Source organism: Motacilla alba, chromosome 3 (genome assembly GCF_015832195.1).
Source record: "Motacilla alba alba isolate MOTALB_02 chromosome 3, Motacilla_alba_V1.0_pri, whole genome shotgun sequence".
NCBI classification, from domain to species: Eukaryota; Metazoa; Chordata; class Aves; order Passeriformes; family Motacillidae; genus Motacilla; species Motacilla alba.
Genome location: NC_052018.1, coordinates 81,505,461 through 81,523,940, shown reverse-complemented (window position 1 = coordinate 81,523,940; position 18,480 = coordinate 81,505,461). Strand labels below are relative to the sequence as shown.

General features: G+C 40.8%; 2 protein-coding genes across 5 annotated transcripts in view; one reads left to right on the top strand and one right to left on the bottom strand.

Annotated features, from left to right (window-relative positions):
- AKT3 (AKT serine/threonine kinase 3) overlaps positions 1 to 15,258 on the bottom strand; it is a 154,749-nt gene extending 139,491 nt beyond the window's left edge. Inside the window, exons 1-2 of one of the 4 annotated variants that reach the window (XM_038130328.1) lie at positions 15,120 to 15,258; positions 2,441 to 2,595 (exon numbers count right to left, since the gene is read on the bottom strand). In XM_038130328.1, coding sequence (XP_037986256.1) covers positions 2,441 to 2,486 — 46 coding nt within the window. In that variant the 5' untranslated portion in view covers positions 2,487 to 2,595; positions 15,120 to 15,258. Of the gene's footprint in view, positions 1 to 2,440; positions 2,596 to 4,544; positions 7,936 to 14,808 lie in introns of those variants that run through there. The other 3 variants (XM_038130327.1, XM_038130329.1, XM_038130330.1) reach the window with 3 other exon arrangements.
- LOC119698468 (serine/arginine repetitive matrix protein 1-like) lies at positions 14,814 to 16,429 on the top strand. The gene is made up of 2 exons (XM_038130331.1): positions 14,814 to 15,344; positions 15,670 to 16,429. The coding sequence occupies exons 1-2, from the start codon at positions 15,004 to 15,006 to the stop codon at positions 16,091 to 16,093; spliced, it is 765 nt and encodes a 254-aa protein (XP_037986259.1). The 5' UTR covers positions 14,814 to 15,003; the 3' UTR covers positions 16,094 to 16,429.
- Positions 16,430 to 18,480: the final 2,051 nt, after the last annotated feature.

Below are 18,480 nucleotides of genomic sequence, written 5' to 3'. Positions count from 1 at the left end.
GTATCACAAACCATACTGACTGCTGAAGGGAACAATTTTAAGAGGTCCAGGGCTATAGCCACATGACCAAGTAATTCAACATAAGAGAACCAGATCAGTCAACTGAAGCAGCCCAGGCCCCTGTGTTCCCAGCAGGAAGTGTTTATCAGTTTTATTTCTAGATAAATTCAGACTGGAGTCTCAGAAATTTATGCTGCACCATACACTTGGCTCAGGGCTGTCCAAAGAACCGCTAACTGGGGCTGGAATTCATTGTCTGTCTGGACCCTTCTCCAGCAGAACATGGCTTGTACCTACCAAAACCAGCCCATGAACTGAGCCAATGAGTATCAAGTGTTGATGATCAAGAATTCACTTCCAAACTGTAACAGAATGATCCCTTGTGGAAGCAAGGCAGCTTTACCCAATCCCACAATGCTTCTTTACACAGGCAGAGAAGATTTAGCTGCCAAAATAAGTGTTTGCTGAGCGTATTCTCACAATATAGATTAAAGTTGGATAATTTTTCTTGGCAAAATTTAACAAGTGCACTTAGCAACTTTGATTTTCTTGCTCCAGAGCAAGGTCAGAGTAAAAGTTGTAATTACATGAAATGCATGACCATTGAATAAAATGCTTACGAATTCTTAGCATTATGAAACACGATTGTGCTTTTCCTTTTGTTTTCAGAAACAAACAAAAGAAACATTTTAACCCACCAACAACCAAAACAAGTCAGACAAAGAAAATTAAGGACAATATTAGATGCAATTTTTAAAATTTCCACTAAAACCTACAGTTTGTATAGCAAGAAGAAAAAAACAACAACCATAAATTCAGAGTTATTCATGATAAGGAAAAATGCATGCCATGAAATGTCTTTAATTGGAAAAGAAAACAATTACTAACAAAACTGACCTCAAAATGTCAACTTGGTGTGATTTTCCTCAATTAATTGATAGTAAAACAGGGTAAGAAGAAAAACCTTTATTTAACATTTCAGATTTTCAAATATTAAGTAAGATATTGAATTTCAGTGTCCATTTCTGGATTCCAGTAATTAATATATGCATATCCAGTGCTCACAGAGTTGATAGCAGTTGTAATAAGAATGAGCAATATTACCTGAAGGAACTGATGTCATGTAAAGGAAAATTATTTGGAGCATCCTAACCATTCAAATACATTTGAAAGAAATTTATATTAAATAATCAAAAAAGGAAATCAGATCTCCAAAATGAGTAACCAACAACAAGGTGGAAAGGAAAAATAATTTCAAAATTTAAGTAGTTCCTGTCACATAAAATATTATTTGTTATAAATACAGGTATATACTCCAAGATAGGAAGTAGGCCTTAAGCTTAACATGATTTAGCTCATTTTCATTTACAATACCCATAATGCTTCCTGAAATACAATTTATGCAGGAATAATAGAAGAATATTAAACTTTTTCCCTTTATTATCTTGCCTTCCCTGACATTTAATGTCAATCTGCAATAACAAAGCTAATAATGATCTTTGTCTTCACACACTGCTATTGAAGCAAAGCATTTCTTTGTACATTAAAGGGTAATTTTGTTCCCACTATTTCAGTCTAATCTTTCTGGACTAGGATCACAGAAACTCATGGCATAAATCACCCTAAAATCCAGATCACCCCCTCTCTGTTAGAGAAGTTATATTCTTTTGAAAATAATCATGTGTGAAACCACAACCTAAAGCAGAGCAGCATGAAGCATGGAAGATTTCATCCAAAGTTCATCACATGATATGAATGCCAGATATTTCTAGAGGTTTCACATTCAAAGCTGATCATACAGCAACCTCCCCAAATTTGCAAATCACATGCTGAAACATTTTAAAGAGACATCTCAAGAATTCACAGGAATTCAAATATAACAGAAAATCATACTTTATACTGGCTTATAGTTAGGAACATATTCTTTAATCATATGGCTTCCAGGTCTGCTAAGTAATTAGGTGTATGCTGAGCTTTATGCAAGTATTATGTTGGTTTTACTGGGACTACTTGCATCTGTAATACAAGCTGAGCTACACTGAATGATTTTGGCATCTAGGAAGTTTCCCACGAAGTATCACATCTGCAGCAGCTTCCAGGCAACCTTTGAGTGCACACCTCTATTACTGCCTCTTCCAGCTGCCACAACAGCCAGCTTATTCTGATGCACAGGTAACATTAGCTGCAGCAACCAGGTCTAAGGTGAAGTGGGAATTACTGAGTCCAACTTCCTGTGCACTGCCAGCTACCCCCACAAACAGGAGCAGTGCTGAAGGTTACAGATCAATACCAACAAGGCCTGAATCTGACCAAATGGTCAGATTAGCTTGCTCCAGACCAGAAGATAAATCAAGAACATTCATCTGTGTAATCACGTAATACCACGGCACGTGGTGTAGGAGACATCAGAAAGCACTTTCCATGCAAAGGTAGAACTTACCCCTCTTCTGTACCCAGCCTTCCTTCACAATGGTAACATCGCTCATGATGACTCCACTTTGAACCCCAAACTCAAAAGAGTATTTCTTTGAGTTATCAGCTTGTCTGTTTGGCTTCTCTTCTGCAGCTCTTCACAATTTCTACTGATGAGTCAGACTGGAAGGAAATATTAGAGAAAGAATTTGAGTCTTTTCTGTTTTTCTCACTTGACAGCCAACAAAAAAGTCTTTGTTGATGTATTTCACTGACTGAGCTCATATTAAAAATCTGCCTTTATTTTTAATTAACTGTATAACACAATCATGTTTCTAGTCTTACAGCACGTTTTCCATGAACACTACAATACTAAAAAGCAGCAGAATGTGTTAAAATTTAAGTCATATGGCACTTTTATAAAAGACACACAGCAGAATTCTCTTGCACTAATGCACAGGATGCTGTTAAAGGAAAGGCTGCCGGTCCTGCTTCAAAAACTCAACTCTGAACACACAGGAGTTTTCCCTGTTCCCACAGCTGTCAGAACTCATGTAATGAACAAGTGCTTCCTCTATTACAGCTACCTACAATCATATTAAGAGTGTAAGAAAATGGAATTAAAGGTTACATTCTTGCCACTTCCACTGTAATTTTATTATAGCCAACACAAACCCTGAACAAACAAGAGTTTTTCAAAAACAGCATCACTCCAAGAACACAAACAGAAAAACAACTTCTTAAACAAATTAACCAAAAACACCTTCAAATGTTCAGTTTATAAAAAGAAGGAGTGCACATTCTTTCAAAGCTTTGAGCCAGGCAGTGACAAGAGTGCTCTTTTCCCTACAAACCTCAGCCTGCAGGGCACAGAAGGGAAGTTAGTCCTAGAACAGGACATACCACTCTCAGAAGCCACAACCCTCTCTTTTGACCACCTCACTACCAAAGTAACTAACAGCTGTGAAGAGGAGATAAATAGCACTACAATTAAGTAAGAAGAGAAGCCAGAGGCCAGGAGATGTTTCCTTTCACCAGCAAACCGCCTTTCCCCTCCAACCTTCAAAAATAAATAGAAGCATTCAAATAATACTCATCCAGGAAAGTGTGGGAAACCAAGAAATGGGATTTCTCTGATGGTAGTAGAGCTTTGAACAGCTCTGCACAGGAGCACACATGTACACAAAGGTGGCACAGAACAGGAACCCCCACACGAGTTTAGTGCTGTCAAATGCAGCCCATACATATCCATTTAGTAGACTGACCAACAAATATAAACAGGAAAGAAACAAATATGACTGGGCTAGAAGCAATCTGTGCAACAAATGAATGAAGAAAGCACTGGGAAATCAGTTTTTTTAACACAATCAAGTACAAACCAAAACCGGAACTATTATAGATACACAGGTTATTTGTTATTTATCATTTGAAATATGTGTATTTGCATGACACAGCAAGTAAAAGGAAGGGTACTTCTGAATGGAGCCTGTATTGTGCAAAATAAAACTTGGCATGCGTATTTTTTCAGGTGGTATGCAACAAAAATACAGCACAACCCAATTTTATAGAAACACTCTAATGTGCTCATTTAAGTCTTGCTTTCGCTAAACTACTTTTTTCAAAAACATTCAGTATTTTGGCTGCATAAAAATAAAAATCACAACGTTAAACTCATTAAAACTGTAAAGTTGAAGTGATATTGACTATTGCGTCTCTGAGACATCCCCACGGCACTGGCAGATATGGCAGCGAGACCTGTGCAGGTCGCACACAACCTTTGGCATTGGCATCACACCCTGTCGTGTGCAGCAGGACGCCACACACCTGTGTCTATAGAAACACACCCTGCTGAAGCTTTCATAAGAGTTAAAACGTTATGTACATTTTGAAAGGACATGAGAATGCTTTAGTGATGTTAATTGATCTAACTTTAGCTGCTTAGGCATCATATTATATGCAAGCCAGTACAGCAGAAATAACTAAAGCAGGTATTTCCACATCCTGCACCTTACTAATGTGAGAGCTTATTTCTGGGTCAGACATTTTCAGAACTTTTGTTTGCGTGCTTTAAACGAGATAAGCAAGTCTATCAGCTGTGCATGAAAAGAGATCTGACAGATTAAGACACGTGCCTGAAAGCAGGCTGCTGTTCCGCCGTTCTGGATCACTGCAGCACAGCATCAGCTCTTATTACAAACACATAAATCTTTACAAAGCCCAGAGGTGGGTGTCAAACAACTGTGACCTAAGAGCAGCTGTTCTGGAAAGAAAGTGTAAGCACGTCAATTTCCAAATACCCAACTTAAGTTCAGTTTCCTACAAGACTTTCATCGCATTCTTTCAAAGTAGTAACAGTTGATTTTTTGTTTTTTCAGTTATAAAGACACAAGAAGCAGTGTAACACCCAATATTTACCTTGGGCTGGCATATTCTGCAATACATTTTACCCTTTTTGGCAAATTTAATGTACTTTCCATTTTTGGTGTGCACTTGTGAACAGTGCAATGATTTATTCTTATTGGTAAAGACATAGCTATAAGAAATTAACTTCTGTACTAAGTAGCAATAATCTTGACTGCCCACAGACTGATCAATCGGTCCATGATTTATGAATGAGTTCATGCTGGAAGCTCCCTATTTACCCATAGATTTCAAATAAGTTACTGTTACACAATCAAAATCTGATCTATGACCGACTTTCATGTGAGACAGTGCCTGAAACAAACTCAAGTGTACGTCTGTAGGCTTGCATCCCACCCATCACATGTACTGCTCTACTAAATTCTGAACAAAATCCCCAAAATACAAAAATCACATAAATACGGTGATAAAATTAACTGCACTATCCCCAGTTTAGCTTCACAGTATTACCAGACGCAACTTTAAAATTACCAACAGTTCTATGGTTGTATTGATTGCTCCATTACTGGGTAATTAAAAGTCAAGCTGAATTACATAGGGAGCTGAAGGAGATAAATCAAAGCATTAAAAAGCTAATGAAAATAAAGGTTATATGTGCACACCACACTTTCAAGAAGCCATTTGTAAGCGTCTGTAATATTATCCCTTATTAAATGCCTTTGAGCATTTCTAAAAGCTGTACTCCTTTACTCTAGAAGTCATTCAGCAATGCTCCAGAAGAGCACTGAGAATTACTTCTTACTGTGACCAAAAACTGCCCTTATCGTGAAAACCAGTCACACAAAAGCCTTTCCTAAAGATGTAATAAAGAACTGTGTATAGATGCAAAGGAGTTGTCTGAAACACACAGAACAAAAAACTCTCACATGACAACAGCATTTCATATGAAGTTCAACTACTTCAAGAAAAGCTACAGAAATGTTTATTCTGCACATCTGGCATAGAATTTAAATACTTGTTAGCAATCAACTCTGCTCTCCCAATCCACTTGAAGTTTCAGCAGCCAATATGCAGTAATTTTTACAGTTTACCTTACTGCTGTATAGGATGAACCCACAGAAATAGGAGAAAAATATGTTAGAATTGAATTTGACAATGTTTTGCATTACAGCTGTTCCCTACAGGGAAGAACTTGACTTGTTCTTATATATGTTCCAGCAACTAGAGAACACATCAGATGTATACTTTTTTCCCCACTTTTTTGTATCTTATCAAACTTGGAAGATATTTTTCCAACAATACATTGTGTATACTCTGCAGACAGTATCAGATAGTCATGTGTGTGCACAATACATACAAGAACCCACTGTCAGCATACTTTACGATGCAGGTGTAAAAATTTACTCCATTACAATCAGTGATGTAAAGAATTTATGGACACAGTTTAGTGGTAGACTTGGTATTGCTATTAATTTAGCAGTTGGAAAGATCTTTTCCAGCCTAAATGATTCTATGACTCTATGCAAACATCTGCTGAGGGGTTTTATCTCATAAAAAATGCACAACTTTTCCTTTTTTCTTCAGGAAGTTATTAAGCCACTTTTGTAGTGTGAGATAAAACAATTATCTAGTATTATACTTCCAAGCTCCTAGCTGTAAAGGTTTCAAAGGCAACTTTCTGACCAAAGATTAACCAGAGACTACGACAATCAACAGAGTTCTACATCCCTGTGCCAAGGGTCGTATTTTCCCTGAGCCATGGTAAAAACTAGCTTTAAGAATATCAGCAATACAGAGAAGAACCATCTTACTTCATGATGCTTACCATATGGGACCTATAAGATCAACAATTAAAATGAGCAATGGATCATTCAATAGAAAGCTGGCTTTTGCCCAGCTTCTGTTTTTAAATTAAAGGAGGCTCTCATGCCCATCACAGCAGTCAGCTACCTACAGAGACCTGGTGAATACTGAGAAGGAAAGAAATCCCTTCCAAGCAGAAGAACTAAAAACTGTGTTTCAGGTCTACACTTAACAACCACTATGTGCAAGTGAATGATCATTGAGATTCGTAAGAACAGACAAGACTCCTTTGAAATCTGGGCATCTTCCCATTCTCCCCATGATAAGAGACAGCTGAGTAAAGAAGACAGCACCCATAAATTCAGCGTAAATTGTATGATTCAGTTCTCTGTTGTAAGAACTTTCATAAACAAAGGCTTCTACTTTCAACAATTTTGGAGCTGAGAAAAAACAGAAACTCTCACATTTACCAACTCAAGTTACCAGAGAATAGCAGGAGAATCAAGTTCAGTGCTTCCAGAAATGATCCCCACAGCTTCTTCTACTCATAGCTTCTTATCAACTCAGTGAATCATCCAACCTCGTTGTCTTAATAAATGAGTACTACCATTTTCCATTTTTACAAGTTTAGTAAAATGTATGGTGAGAAAAGAACAGTAAGTGAACCTTTCTGATTCCCCTTGTCTGACTAACTGAGATTCTTTGGCCCCTCGTGTAAGCAGAGCCAAATCTCATCATCTCTATCTCCTTATTTTTCAGAAAAGTAACTGAATTATTTTGTGCATGCACGCAATACACACATCACCAAAAAAGCAGTTCTCAGTAGCTTCCATCACACACATTTGATTCCTTGCTTTGGGGGCTTTCTTTTTCTTTGTAACAGATCAAGCTTTTAGGAGTTCTTCTCAAATTTGAGTTTGACTCCTCCCAAACAACCGAGAAGGCTGTAACTGTTTCCAAAGCAGGTTGCACTCCCAGAGCGAGGAATTCAAAATGTCAGGGCTCTAAACTAAAACCAAAGTTATCTTTAGGAATGGAAGCTGAAATCCAGGCTTTATTTTTATGAAAAACACATGCATATCCTCCTCCCCTAGCAAAGCTGGCCAAACAATTAGAGGATATATTGCACATCATCAAAAATTACACAAAAGACTATGCGACAGAACAGAGATTGCTACAAAACTTGCTAAATTAAATTAGACTGTATTGTTAATGGAAGAATCACATTCAGGTGAGTGCTTTATCCAAAAAGTATCAAGTATTTATACATGCTTTTATAAACTACCTATTCTGGAATTCTGGTTATACTAACTCATTTAAATACTATCACAACTTAGACTGAGGAAAAAGGAACCTCTAGGCATATAGTATTTGTCCAACTTATTATGTCAATTAAAAATTGAAACTGTAAAAAGAAATACAAAAAAAAACCCCACAATATCAAACTAACACGAAATAGGAACTGATTTGACAAGACAAAGAAATTAACAAAAAATTATTACAGAAAATAGATCCTAAATTTATAAAATTGCAAACTTCATCTACATATGATTAAAATTCTGAAAGATACCTTAAATAGTTTCTAAGCAGACATATTTACAGTTTTTAAAACTAATATAAAAAAATCCAAAGTTATCTCCATGACAGGCATTGCAAATACTTTTAAACCACATGTCATCCTAAAAGCCTCAATGAACTTCAAAAAAATTTGTATTAGAAATTTACATGTAACAACTTTAATATGTAAATTTTGATTTGGAATCATGAGGGACACAATAGGAAACTGGCACTGCCTACACCTTGTGGTAAGGAAAACCAACATACTTTGGAAAACATAAATAGCTCATTCTAATTCATGCTTACGTATATGCTTAATATTTGCAGTGCTCTGTTTCCATTTTCACTATGTCAAAAACCTTCACATAACTAATATATGCTCAGACAAACCTAGTTAGGAGAATGCAGGCACACTGAAATATTAACATACAAGTTGGATGTTTTATTTAGATTCTGCAGCTGATTAAGTTTATCAGGAAAGAAACCATCATTCTGTATTTTATTTCCTATTACAATGACAAAGCAAGTTATTTTAAGGGACAAAGGTATAATTAAAGCAAGGTGAACAAAGCCACCCTTGCCTTTGTTTACCAAGGTATAAAGGAAGTTTCTAAATGTAACTAAATTGTTTCTTTAGAATCCCATGTGAAACATTAACAACCCATTGTTTTGCCTTGTGTTTATTGACAAAAATGCTTTTAATCCTTTTTGTCCACCTCAAATCACATAAAACAATAACTGAAAAGCAGACAGAAGCAGAGATAAAACTTATTGGAGTGTATATCTGAAATGTAACCAAAGAATACATTTCAAGAAGAAAAGATGAAGGGATGGCTAAAATTATGCATTAAAAAAAAAAAGTTACTGAGGCAATGATATTGGGAGAGTTTTGAGACTCAGAGAAAGTCAAATCATGGATTAGCTAGGCTGAGTATCACAACTATGACAATGTTACTTCACTGAACCCTTCAAAACACATGTAATAAATTTAATTTGCCATGGATTAATGTAGAAATACTAATCCTTGCCTTTTAGAGACAAAGTTCCTTTGCTCTTTAAAAATATAGTTTAGAAAATACTCAAACAATGAAGAAAAAAATAAACATAACTTCCATATTTTTAAAACAATCTAAAATTACTTTTCTATGTCTAGCAGACTCAGGAAAAAAAAACTAACCTAATTTTCAAAAGTTCAAAGAATCTGGAAATTCCTAGTCATTCTAGCAGAGATTTTAAAAGATACCTTTCAAGAGATACAAATCAAAGTTTTGTTAAACTCATGTATTTAATTATTTTTGTGATGGTAACTTTTCTGCAGCACAACTCTCTAGTGTGCATAAAAGACCAAGCACACCACTGAAAAAAACCCAAAAATACACTAACTACTCATAAGTCTACACTAACTACTCTCATGAGTGTTACTCATAAGAGTAACAAGAAAGTACTGAGAAAAAAATAGGGTTCTCAAACTATTGATATAAAAGATGAGAAAAGTTCAGTGACATGCCTACAAATAGCTTTCTTTTAAACTTTTACATTGTAGGTTTTATTTATTATATCTACATTGAACAAATCAAATTCTGAATTGTCTTGTAACAGGACTGAACTTTGTGATTCCTTTCTACAGAGCAACCAAACACTGCTGAACCTACTGTCAAATCCTGACACTGCAACATGACTAGAACATAATCATCTTCTAACCTAAAACCTTTGGATCTTCCTGTTCACACTCAAAATGCATTATTCCCATCAACCTGAGACCTGGATTTCCTAAGGACAGGAGTTCTCTACAATCCTAACTTACACACAGCTGCAGAGCTCACTAGGTGAGGGTCTTTGGCAAATGTTACATGAAAATGTTACACAAAACTCACATGTACAACCTTAATTCTCAAAGTGTATCAAAACATTTAGAGAAGGATATAATAATTTCAATAAAAGCCCAAGAGGCAAGCTGCAACAATTACATATCTCAAGAAACACAATGAATACTTAGGGGAAAAAATAAACGTGTGCTGGTAGAAACTTTTTGCAGGACTGCTGAGACTCAACCAACAACCACTGCATTAATTCTGTGGTGTTAAACCAGCTGTACAAGAAGCTGTTGACTGTTGGGCACTGACATTCCACACCTACAAAAAGGCAGTGGGGAGATCTTCATTGATTTAAAGCTGAAGCAGAGTCTTCATCTCTGCTCCTGCTATAGGAGACATTCAAACAACTTTGTCACGTGGACAATGCAGGCAAGTTTGGCAAACAGTGCTGTCAAGTCATTCAGACATGCACACGAAATACTGTGGTCCCAGTTGAATTCTTAAAGAGAATTTTAAAGTCACTACTGTTATTTAGTCAGGGTATTACAGAGGAAAAAAAAATCACAGGGCAACAACGTGTTCTTAATGCTATTTTTGATTAGTATGACTCACACTTAGACACTCACACAGAACTATGTGGAAGAAGAAGATTGGTCAAGATGGCTTCAACATATATTATTTATCCTAACCATAATAAGTGTTGACACAAACAGTATCAAAAATCAAAGAAACATTTAAATTGAGCAAAAGCAAGCACCTTCACATACAAAAGCCAAATATGCTTACTCTCCTTGACTGTAACATTTAATGTTATTAAATCTTATTAAATACTTTTTTTCAAGTATTAACTTTGCTACATCTTCCTACTACACCTGAACAACGTCTTTAAATAATAAAGGAAAAAACAATCTGTTTTAAATCCTTGGCATGCATCATAAATGCCCATACTTATTGATCTAGAGTTATGGAACAAGGATAAAGCACCAAATAATTACCTACTATACCCATGGATTTTTTTTGCAGTTTTTCTATTAGTACATACTAGTGATTTGCCTAAATAAGTTTCACTTACAAACTCTTACAGGGAGTCCAGAATGTTGTTCATAAAATTACCCAAGATAAATGTATAAACCAAAACTTTAATTTTTTTGTGAAGAAAAAAAAACCAAAAAGTTAACTTTCACATTCAATGTTTTAGTAATTGATGGTACATTTTGGGTTGGGATTATGGGGGGCTTTTGGTGTTTGTTTTGGGGGTTTTTTTTGTTGTTGTTTCTCAGTCTTTAACATTAATTTTAAACAGCTTGAATCAGCTCTTCCAGCTATTGTGTAACTTATCTTTAGAAAGTAATCTTTTCTATACCACAACAACATGTTGCCAAGAAGAGTAACTTGTGCAACACATTTATTTACCAAGAAGACCCTGTGATTCTGGGGAAGTCTCCTCTGTACAGCAGAAAGAAAACACATTGGTCGGCAAGCAAGTTTCTCACTGAAACCACACCTTTCCTCACAAGCAATGCAAAACTTCCTGAACTACATGTTGTGCTAGAAAGCACCCCCTGCCTCTTCCATGGCATTCTTATTGGGCCTATCCTAACAGAATGACAATCCTAGATAGCACAAATTCATCTAATATTCTAGAATAATTTCAAAGGGCACTTAAATTGTCAATCCTTTTCTTATAAAAGACAGTACTTCAAAAAGAAGCGGGTTGTAAAGTTCATACAAATACTGAAAATAAAAGCAACCTTTTAACTTAAACAAAGATCACAGATGCACACATTTAACTATTCCCTCTTTTTGAATTGCAGCTGTAGTTCACAAGGGGAGTATTGCACACTTTGAACAGAATGTTTATTTTATTAGCTGGAAATATGCAAATAGAAAACTTTTGTTATATACATGACCAAGCCCCCTACAAAACATGCAGTTATACCATGGTGTGTTACTTTCACACAATTTCACACAACTGTGTTACTTTCAGGAAATCAATTCATTTATGCATTATCCATGTCAGAATGAAAGTATGGCACATGAAGTTTTCAGTCAGTGTATGGCCATACTCTTTCACTCTCCAGCGTGGACTAAAGTAAGTAGCATGCCCAAGCCATGAGAGCTGCCAAAGAAGATCGGGTCTCTGTTTCAAAACTGAAGGAAAGCTAGGCTACCATGTTGCCAAGTCCACATCACCTGTTGCATTAACAGCACAAAATGAAACTGTAAGCACACAGTTACAAGAAACTGTATCATCTTCATACTCAGAACAGCACAGAAACTTCAAATATATTTTAACACAATCCACTTTAGTGATGGTTCATAATTTCCAAAACAATTGAATACTTCGAAGTTATCTAGCAAATAATGCTTCTTGGGCATAGAAACTGTTATTCAGTAGGTCTCTTTAAACTGGGAAAACGTGCACCCAGAAAGTGAAAGAACACACAATCACCAGGCATTAGGTAAATTCCAAGTAGTCTGAAGGATCTTTTTGTTGTAATAGAAACTTCAGATATATGCTGTTGCAAAATGCAGTAGGAAGTCAAGATATGGTTTCTGGTCAGTGTCTTGCAAACAGAAGCTTGGATTACAAACAACTGCAAAGCTCCAGTAAGTGATTTTGAGTCAAACTTTAAAAAACACATCAGAGTGTTCTCCCTTTCACAAAGTATTTGTTCCAGTGTCAAACAGTCAACAATTTCTAGTACATAACAATGCTACCCAGTCCTTATAACTGTATCTACTTCAACTGGGGCAAAGTTAAAACTAGTACCTGTCTGAATTCTCACCTACTTCCCCTAGAATAACAGCATTTTGCTCAAAAACACATAATCTGTCCCCAAAATGAAGAACAAATGAGGGAGTAGAACACTGAAATACTACCTATGAACCTATTTATGAAACTAAACTACGGAGATTACTGAATCCATTCAAACCTAGTTAGAGCAATGCAGCACAGAATAAACTGTCTAAAACAAGACTTGTTATTAACAGTCTTGTTAATATTATCTGTGTTTACACATACACCATGCACTCACATCAAACCAAAAAAAAAGAGTTATTTAAACAATACACACAGCCTTCTAGGAAACAGAGACATCTTATCTCTGAAGTTTTTCTTTGGCCCTTATTTGAACTTGACTTATTGGCTGCATCCAACCAAAATATATCCACATGGACTATAATTAGTAATCCAATCCAATTAAAGATATTTGGGTTCACTTATAGGCTCCTACCAAAATTTTTAAAAAAAATCAAAACACCAAAACCAAACAGTCCTACAAACTTGAGTAGTACACTTACTTAAAAAGCCAAAATAAGCTTCCTTCTCTACCTCATCTACTCTCTTTGCATCTTCCTGCAAACAAGCAGATCTTGCCTATAGATCAGCTGGCAGAAACAGGACATCATGCCTAAAATGTTACTTGTCATAAGTTAAGGTCTACTTATCTGCATGCTTCTTGCCTTGAGAAGTAAAGCTCTCTATGTGCAAAATGCAGGGAACCATGTTTAGCGAAGTTTTAGCAAGATCTAAACAAACATTTGCAGAAGAGACTGCTCTATGTTTCTTCAGTACTGAAAAAAGTTGGCAGTGCAGGTATCAGACACATCATAATTTTTGTAACAAAAGCCTTAAACAGAAACTGGGACACGTTTCCATAAAATTTATGAGATGATGTAGATATATACAAGAAGCCAGTCAACTAATAACCACATTAAAGAAAAAAGCAAAACTAGAATAAAGGTCAAGAGAGATTAAATTGTTTATCCTTTCTGCCTGCAGGAAAATAAGATTTCTCTTTCTTTTAACGTTTAATCAACGTATCATGGGAGAGCGTGAAACAGTCCTGGCTATTTCACGCCTCTTGGATTCCCATCCAGAAGTAAACTAAGAAGCGGTACCCATACAAAGCAACCCCGCAGCCTATAAGCCCGGTAGTGCTCGTTACATCACGATCATTTGCATTTAAACTACAATATATAGCGCTGCGATGTCGCTGCCGAGGGGCGCCGCGCTGACCCCCTGCCAGGCAGAGCCCCCCGCCGCTCGCACCGTGCCGGGCACGGGGGGCTCCCGCACGGGCACGCCCGGCCTGCCCCGCCCCGCGGCAGCACCTGCCGGGACCCGGCCCGGGCAGACCCCGCCGCAGGCCCGGCGCGGGGCAGCCGCCGGTCACCCGGGGCAGCCGGCTGCGCATCAACTTTTGCATGTGCGCCGCGGCCTCCATGATGGCCGGGGCGGGCGGGGGCGGGCGGGGGGGCCGGTTTGTTTACTTGCAGCCAGAGCCGGCGACGGCGGCGGCAGCATCATCACCACCACCACCACCGTTCCTTGTGCGAGGCGCTGCCGCCGGCGGCCCGCGGGGCGCGGAGCTATTCTTAGCGCAGGGGCTGCGCGGGCACACACACGCACACACCCGGGCACGCTCGCGCACACGCACAGAACTTCCCAGCGGATAAAATCCCGCGCTAGTCCCGGCACCGGCGCCCGCCGCACGGACGCGGGGAGGGGAGGCGGGGAGGGGCCGCCGCCGCGTGGGAACCGCCGGCCCCGCGCATCCAGCGCCCCCGGGGCGCACGCCCTGCCCTGCCCCTGCCGCCCCCCCTCCCCCGTTACATAACTCTCCCCGCCGAAACGCCCCCGCCCCGCCCTTCCCCACCCCGGCCCCGCACCCCGGCGGGGCGACCCCCGCCCCTCCGCCTCGCTCCCGCCCCGCCGCCGGCGCTAGGCCACGGGCGCCCCCGCCCCGCGCTCCCCGCCGCCCCGGCCCCGCCGCGCCGTCGCCCCGCATCCCCTCCCCGAGGGGCCCCGCCGCCGCCCGAGCGCCCCCGCCGCCGCCCGGCCCCTCCCGCCCCGTACCTGCAGAGGCGGCGGCGCCGCGGGCGCTGCTGCGGAGCCCGAGGGCGGCGGCGGCTTCGGGGGGAGAAGGGGAGGGAGGGCGCCGCTGCCTCCTCCCCTGTCCCCCCGCCGGGCTCGGCGGTCCCTGGCGGCCGGTGTCTCCGCGGGGGCGGGAGGAGGCGGCTCCGGCCCCAGGGCGCTGGCGGCGGCGGCTACATGGAGCTGCGCGCCCCGCTACGCAGGGAGGCGCCCGGGCGGGCAGCGCGGCCGCAACATCGATGCGCGGGGTCAGGAGGGCGGCGGCGGCGGCGGCTCCCCCCCGGCGCACTCACCCCGGAGCCGCCCGGGCCCCGCTCTCGGCTCCTCCCGCCGCCTCCGCCGGGCTCGTTATTGACTTTCAGGAAAACTCCCGACGTCACCGGCTCCCCCCGAGTGTCTCCCCCTCCGCGGCGGTGGCGGCGGCGGCGGCGGCATCCCCGGCTCTCGCGAGAAGCGCGGCGGGGACGGGGGGGCCGCCAGACAGCGCGGGGGGAGCCAGACAGAGGGGGGCGGCTGAGGTGAGGGTGGGGGGGGCGGGCGGCAGGCAGGGAGGAGGAGGAGGAGGAGGAGGAGGGAGCGGCGCAGGGAGGAGGGAGGACGGGGGAGGCGAGGCAGCCCGCCCGCCCGGCTGGCAGGCAGGGGCGGGAGCCGAGCGGAGCGGCGTGTCCCGTCCCGCCGCCGGGCCGCGGGTGGCAGCGGGAGGATGGATGGATGCAGGCGGGCAGCGGCGTTTGCCGGCGCTGCGGCGCGCCGCGCCTGGGTCTTCCCTCTCGGCATCACGGCCCCTCGCCAGCCCCGTGTGCGTGTCCCGGGCTTAGTTCCCTTTGTTCTCGCACTCTGCAGTGGCACAGCCCCCCGCCCCGAGCTTGCCCTGGTACCCGGAGTGGTCCACTTGGCTCTGCAAACTCCTCCAGGAATAGAAAGAACTACCAGTTACGCCGCAGGAAGCCGTAATTCATCCCTCGTTGATGTGTTTAGTGGATGCGCCAGCCTCGGTGTTGCTACATTGTCCGCAGGCTTCGCCTTATCCCGGCGGGTAAACAAACACCTAGAGAAAGCGTACACCGGCGCTCCCGAGCCTCTGACTCTTCCCGTTGCCCCAAGCACTGTCGGAGCGGAGCTGGTGAGAGCAGAGCAGCCGCGCTGCGGGGCGCTGAGCTCTCCCGGCTCGGCGGAGCTGCCTCTGGGCTGCGCAGGCCGGGGATGCCCGGCCTGCTGCGCCCTGCCGCAGCCGCCGCCGCCAACGAGCCTGCTCCTGCAACCCTAAGCAGTGCCTGAGGTTCATAGCTGCGGTGCTCTCTAAGCTTTGTTCCACGGCTAAGCGGCTGAATGTGGGTACTTGCAGGAGTTGAGTGCGCATAAAGATGTCTTCTATCGTTTATGGTAGCAGTAATACGCAGAGTTTAGTTTTCTTTAGAAATACATCTATTTACACACGCGGTTCACACTGACCTGTGTCAGAACCTGTTACTGCAGAGGAGAAATAGATATTTTGGATTGCTTGAAATGCAGCTATTTGCTCTGTTTCATCAGTGCAGATGTTTTTGCAAAAAATGCACGCTTGTCAAAATTACATTAAAAAAAACAAACCAAAAAATGTTTCTCTAGCATGAACTTCACCTTTAATATCTAAGTTTTCCTTCCTCTCGTATCCCATCTTCTACAAATCTTTGAATTATCAGACTTCCTATTCTCTGTACCACTTCAGGGCTTCAGAGAGATTTTTTGAGAATCTAAATAATCATATGAGTTGGCACAGGACTGGAAATTTGCCTCCGGGGGCACTGAATCCTTTCCCTGCTGCGGCAAGCAACCACACCAATAATCCCATTCATAAATATGCTGAGTTTCCTCTTAGAACTATGAAGTTTGTTTGCTGCACTGTTCTCACTAGCAGGCTACAGCCTAAGCTCTCTGTCCCCCTAACTCTGAAGAAAAATAAAATTTATACTGTATTTGATTAATGAATCTTTTTCAAAAATAAGTTAGAAAGGACCTTGCCAAGTGTTACTTCCTTTCCCAGAATTTACCATTCAGTCTTCCTCTTTCTCAGAAACACTTTAGTAAAGTGAGCATCTTATTAACCATCAATATTCACAGAGAACCATGGTATCAATTATTAAAATGTGCGTATTCACTAATGCCTCCTCTGATCGTTGCTACTATGCTACTACTCCTGAGGAATGGAAGGTGTAGTTCTTGGAACGTGCCTTCTGTTTGCTGCAATTCCTCCAAAGGGCTCAGAACCTAAGGCAGCATGAAATCTGCATGGGCAGTAGCTGATAGACTGCCAATCAACTGTTCAGGTGCCAAACACTGAGTGTGAAATGCAGGCCCACAGAAAGTCCTGGTATTTGATATCACTCAGGTTATTCCTGCTCTATGTTAATCCCTGCCACTCACAGCTGCAAATTTCTTATTAATAAAGTATGTGTGTATGGCTGGTCACCCTAATTGACGCCTCCAAATCATCAAAAGCCAGCTATGAAATACTTCTCTTATGAAGACAGTAAGTTTGCTTACATTTATAAATAGATACTTGGTGCAAATCACCTTGGAAAAATCAAACCTAAAAGCACATTTATTTTTTTTTTTTAAAGAAAAAACCCCTTGCACCATGCTAAGAAAAAAAAAAAAAACCACATTAGATAGCACTTACCTACAAGGAGAGATAGTCTTCTACACTTTTATTTTGTTACTAATTGTTGAAAATGAAACAGTGGGTTGAAATCTGTCATGTTGATCTGGAGCTTAAACCTGTATTTTTTAACAACACCTGATTAGTAAAAATTTGTTCTATCTATGTGATATAGACAAGTATTCTCAGGTAAAAAATTTTTTATTCAGTATGACTTTGAAATCAGATTCACTATCTTACTCCTTATAAATCAAATATCAGTGTTCTATTTTTGAAATTTATAGTTTCTAGCTACTCCTAAGTCTTTGATCCTGCTCAGCCTTATATATTGACCTCAGTGTGCTGTATCTAAACTGATATTTTTATATGGATTATTAAATTTACTATATGAATAAGTGCTGCTATGCAATTATTTTTCCTCTCAATAAAACATATAATAGTTTTATTCCTTAGTATCGTACTTTGAGGCTTCAAAATGATTTCTCGTAAAGAGTTAATCACTGTAAATTGGGCAGAAATGACCCCTTGATTAATAACCAAAGAGATGTACACCTCTTTCAGAAATAAAATGGCTGTGATGTACACACTGTGAACATAATGAGGTTGTAGGTTCTGCAGAAATGACATAATTTTCTGATTAATTACAATGTGACATGAATTTAATGAACATATTAACAGCATATGCTAATGAAGAAAGTATTGCAGTTCACGTGAGAAGGAGAATAGGGCTGCATGTAATTTCAGGAAAAAATGGGAGCCTCTAATGTTACATGTTCTAATTAGAGTCATGAAACCAAACAAATAGAACCCATTCATTGTCATCTATCTGGCACCATCAAGAAGCTTGATAAACTTTTATATGATCACTTGCAATCATTACTTCAACAGAAACCAAAGGGAAAACATGCAGATAATCTCAGTATAAACCTGTCCATTCCAAGGCAAAAAAGAGTGTATCTGTTGTTCCACTTAACAAGTTTATGTTAACTATTATCATTAGCAGCATGATAGGACCT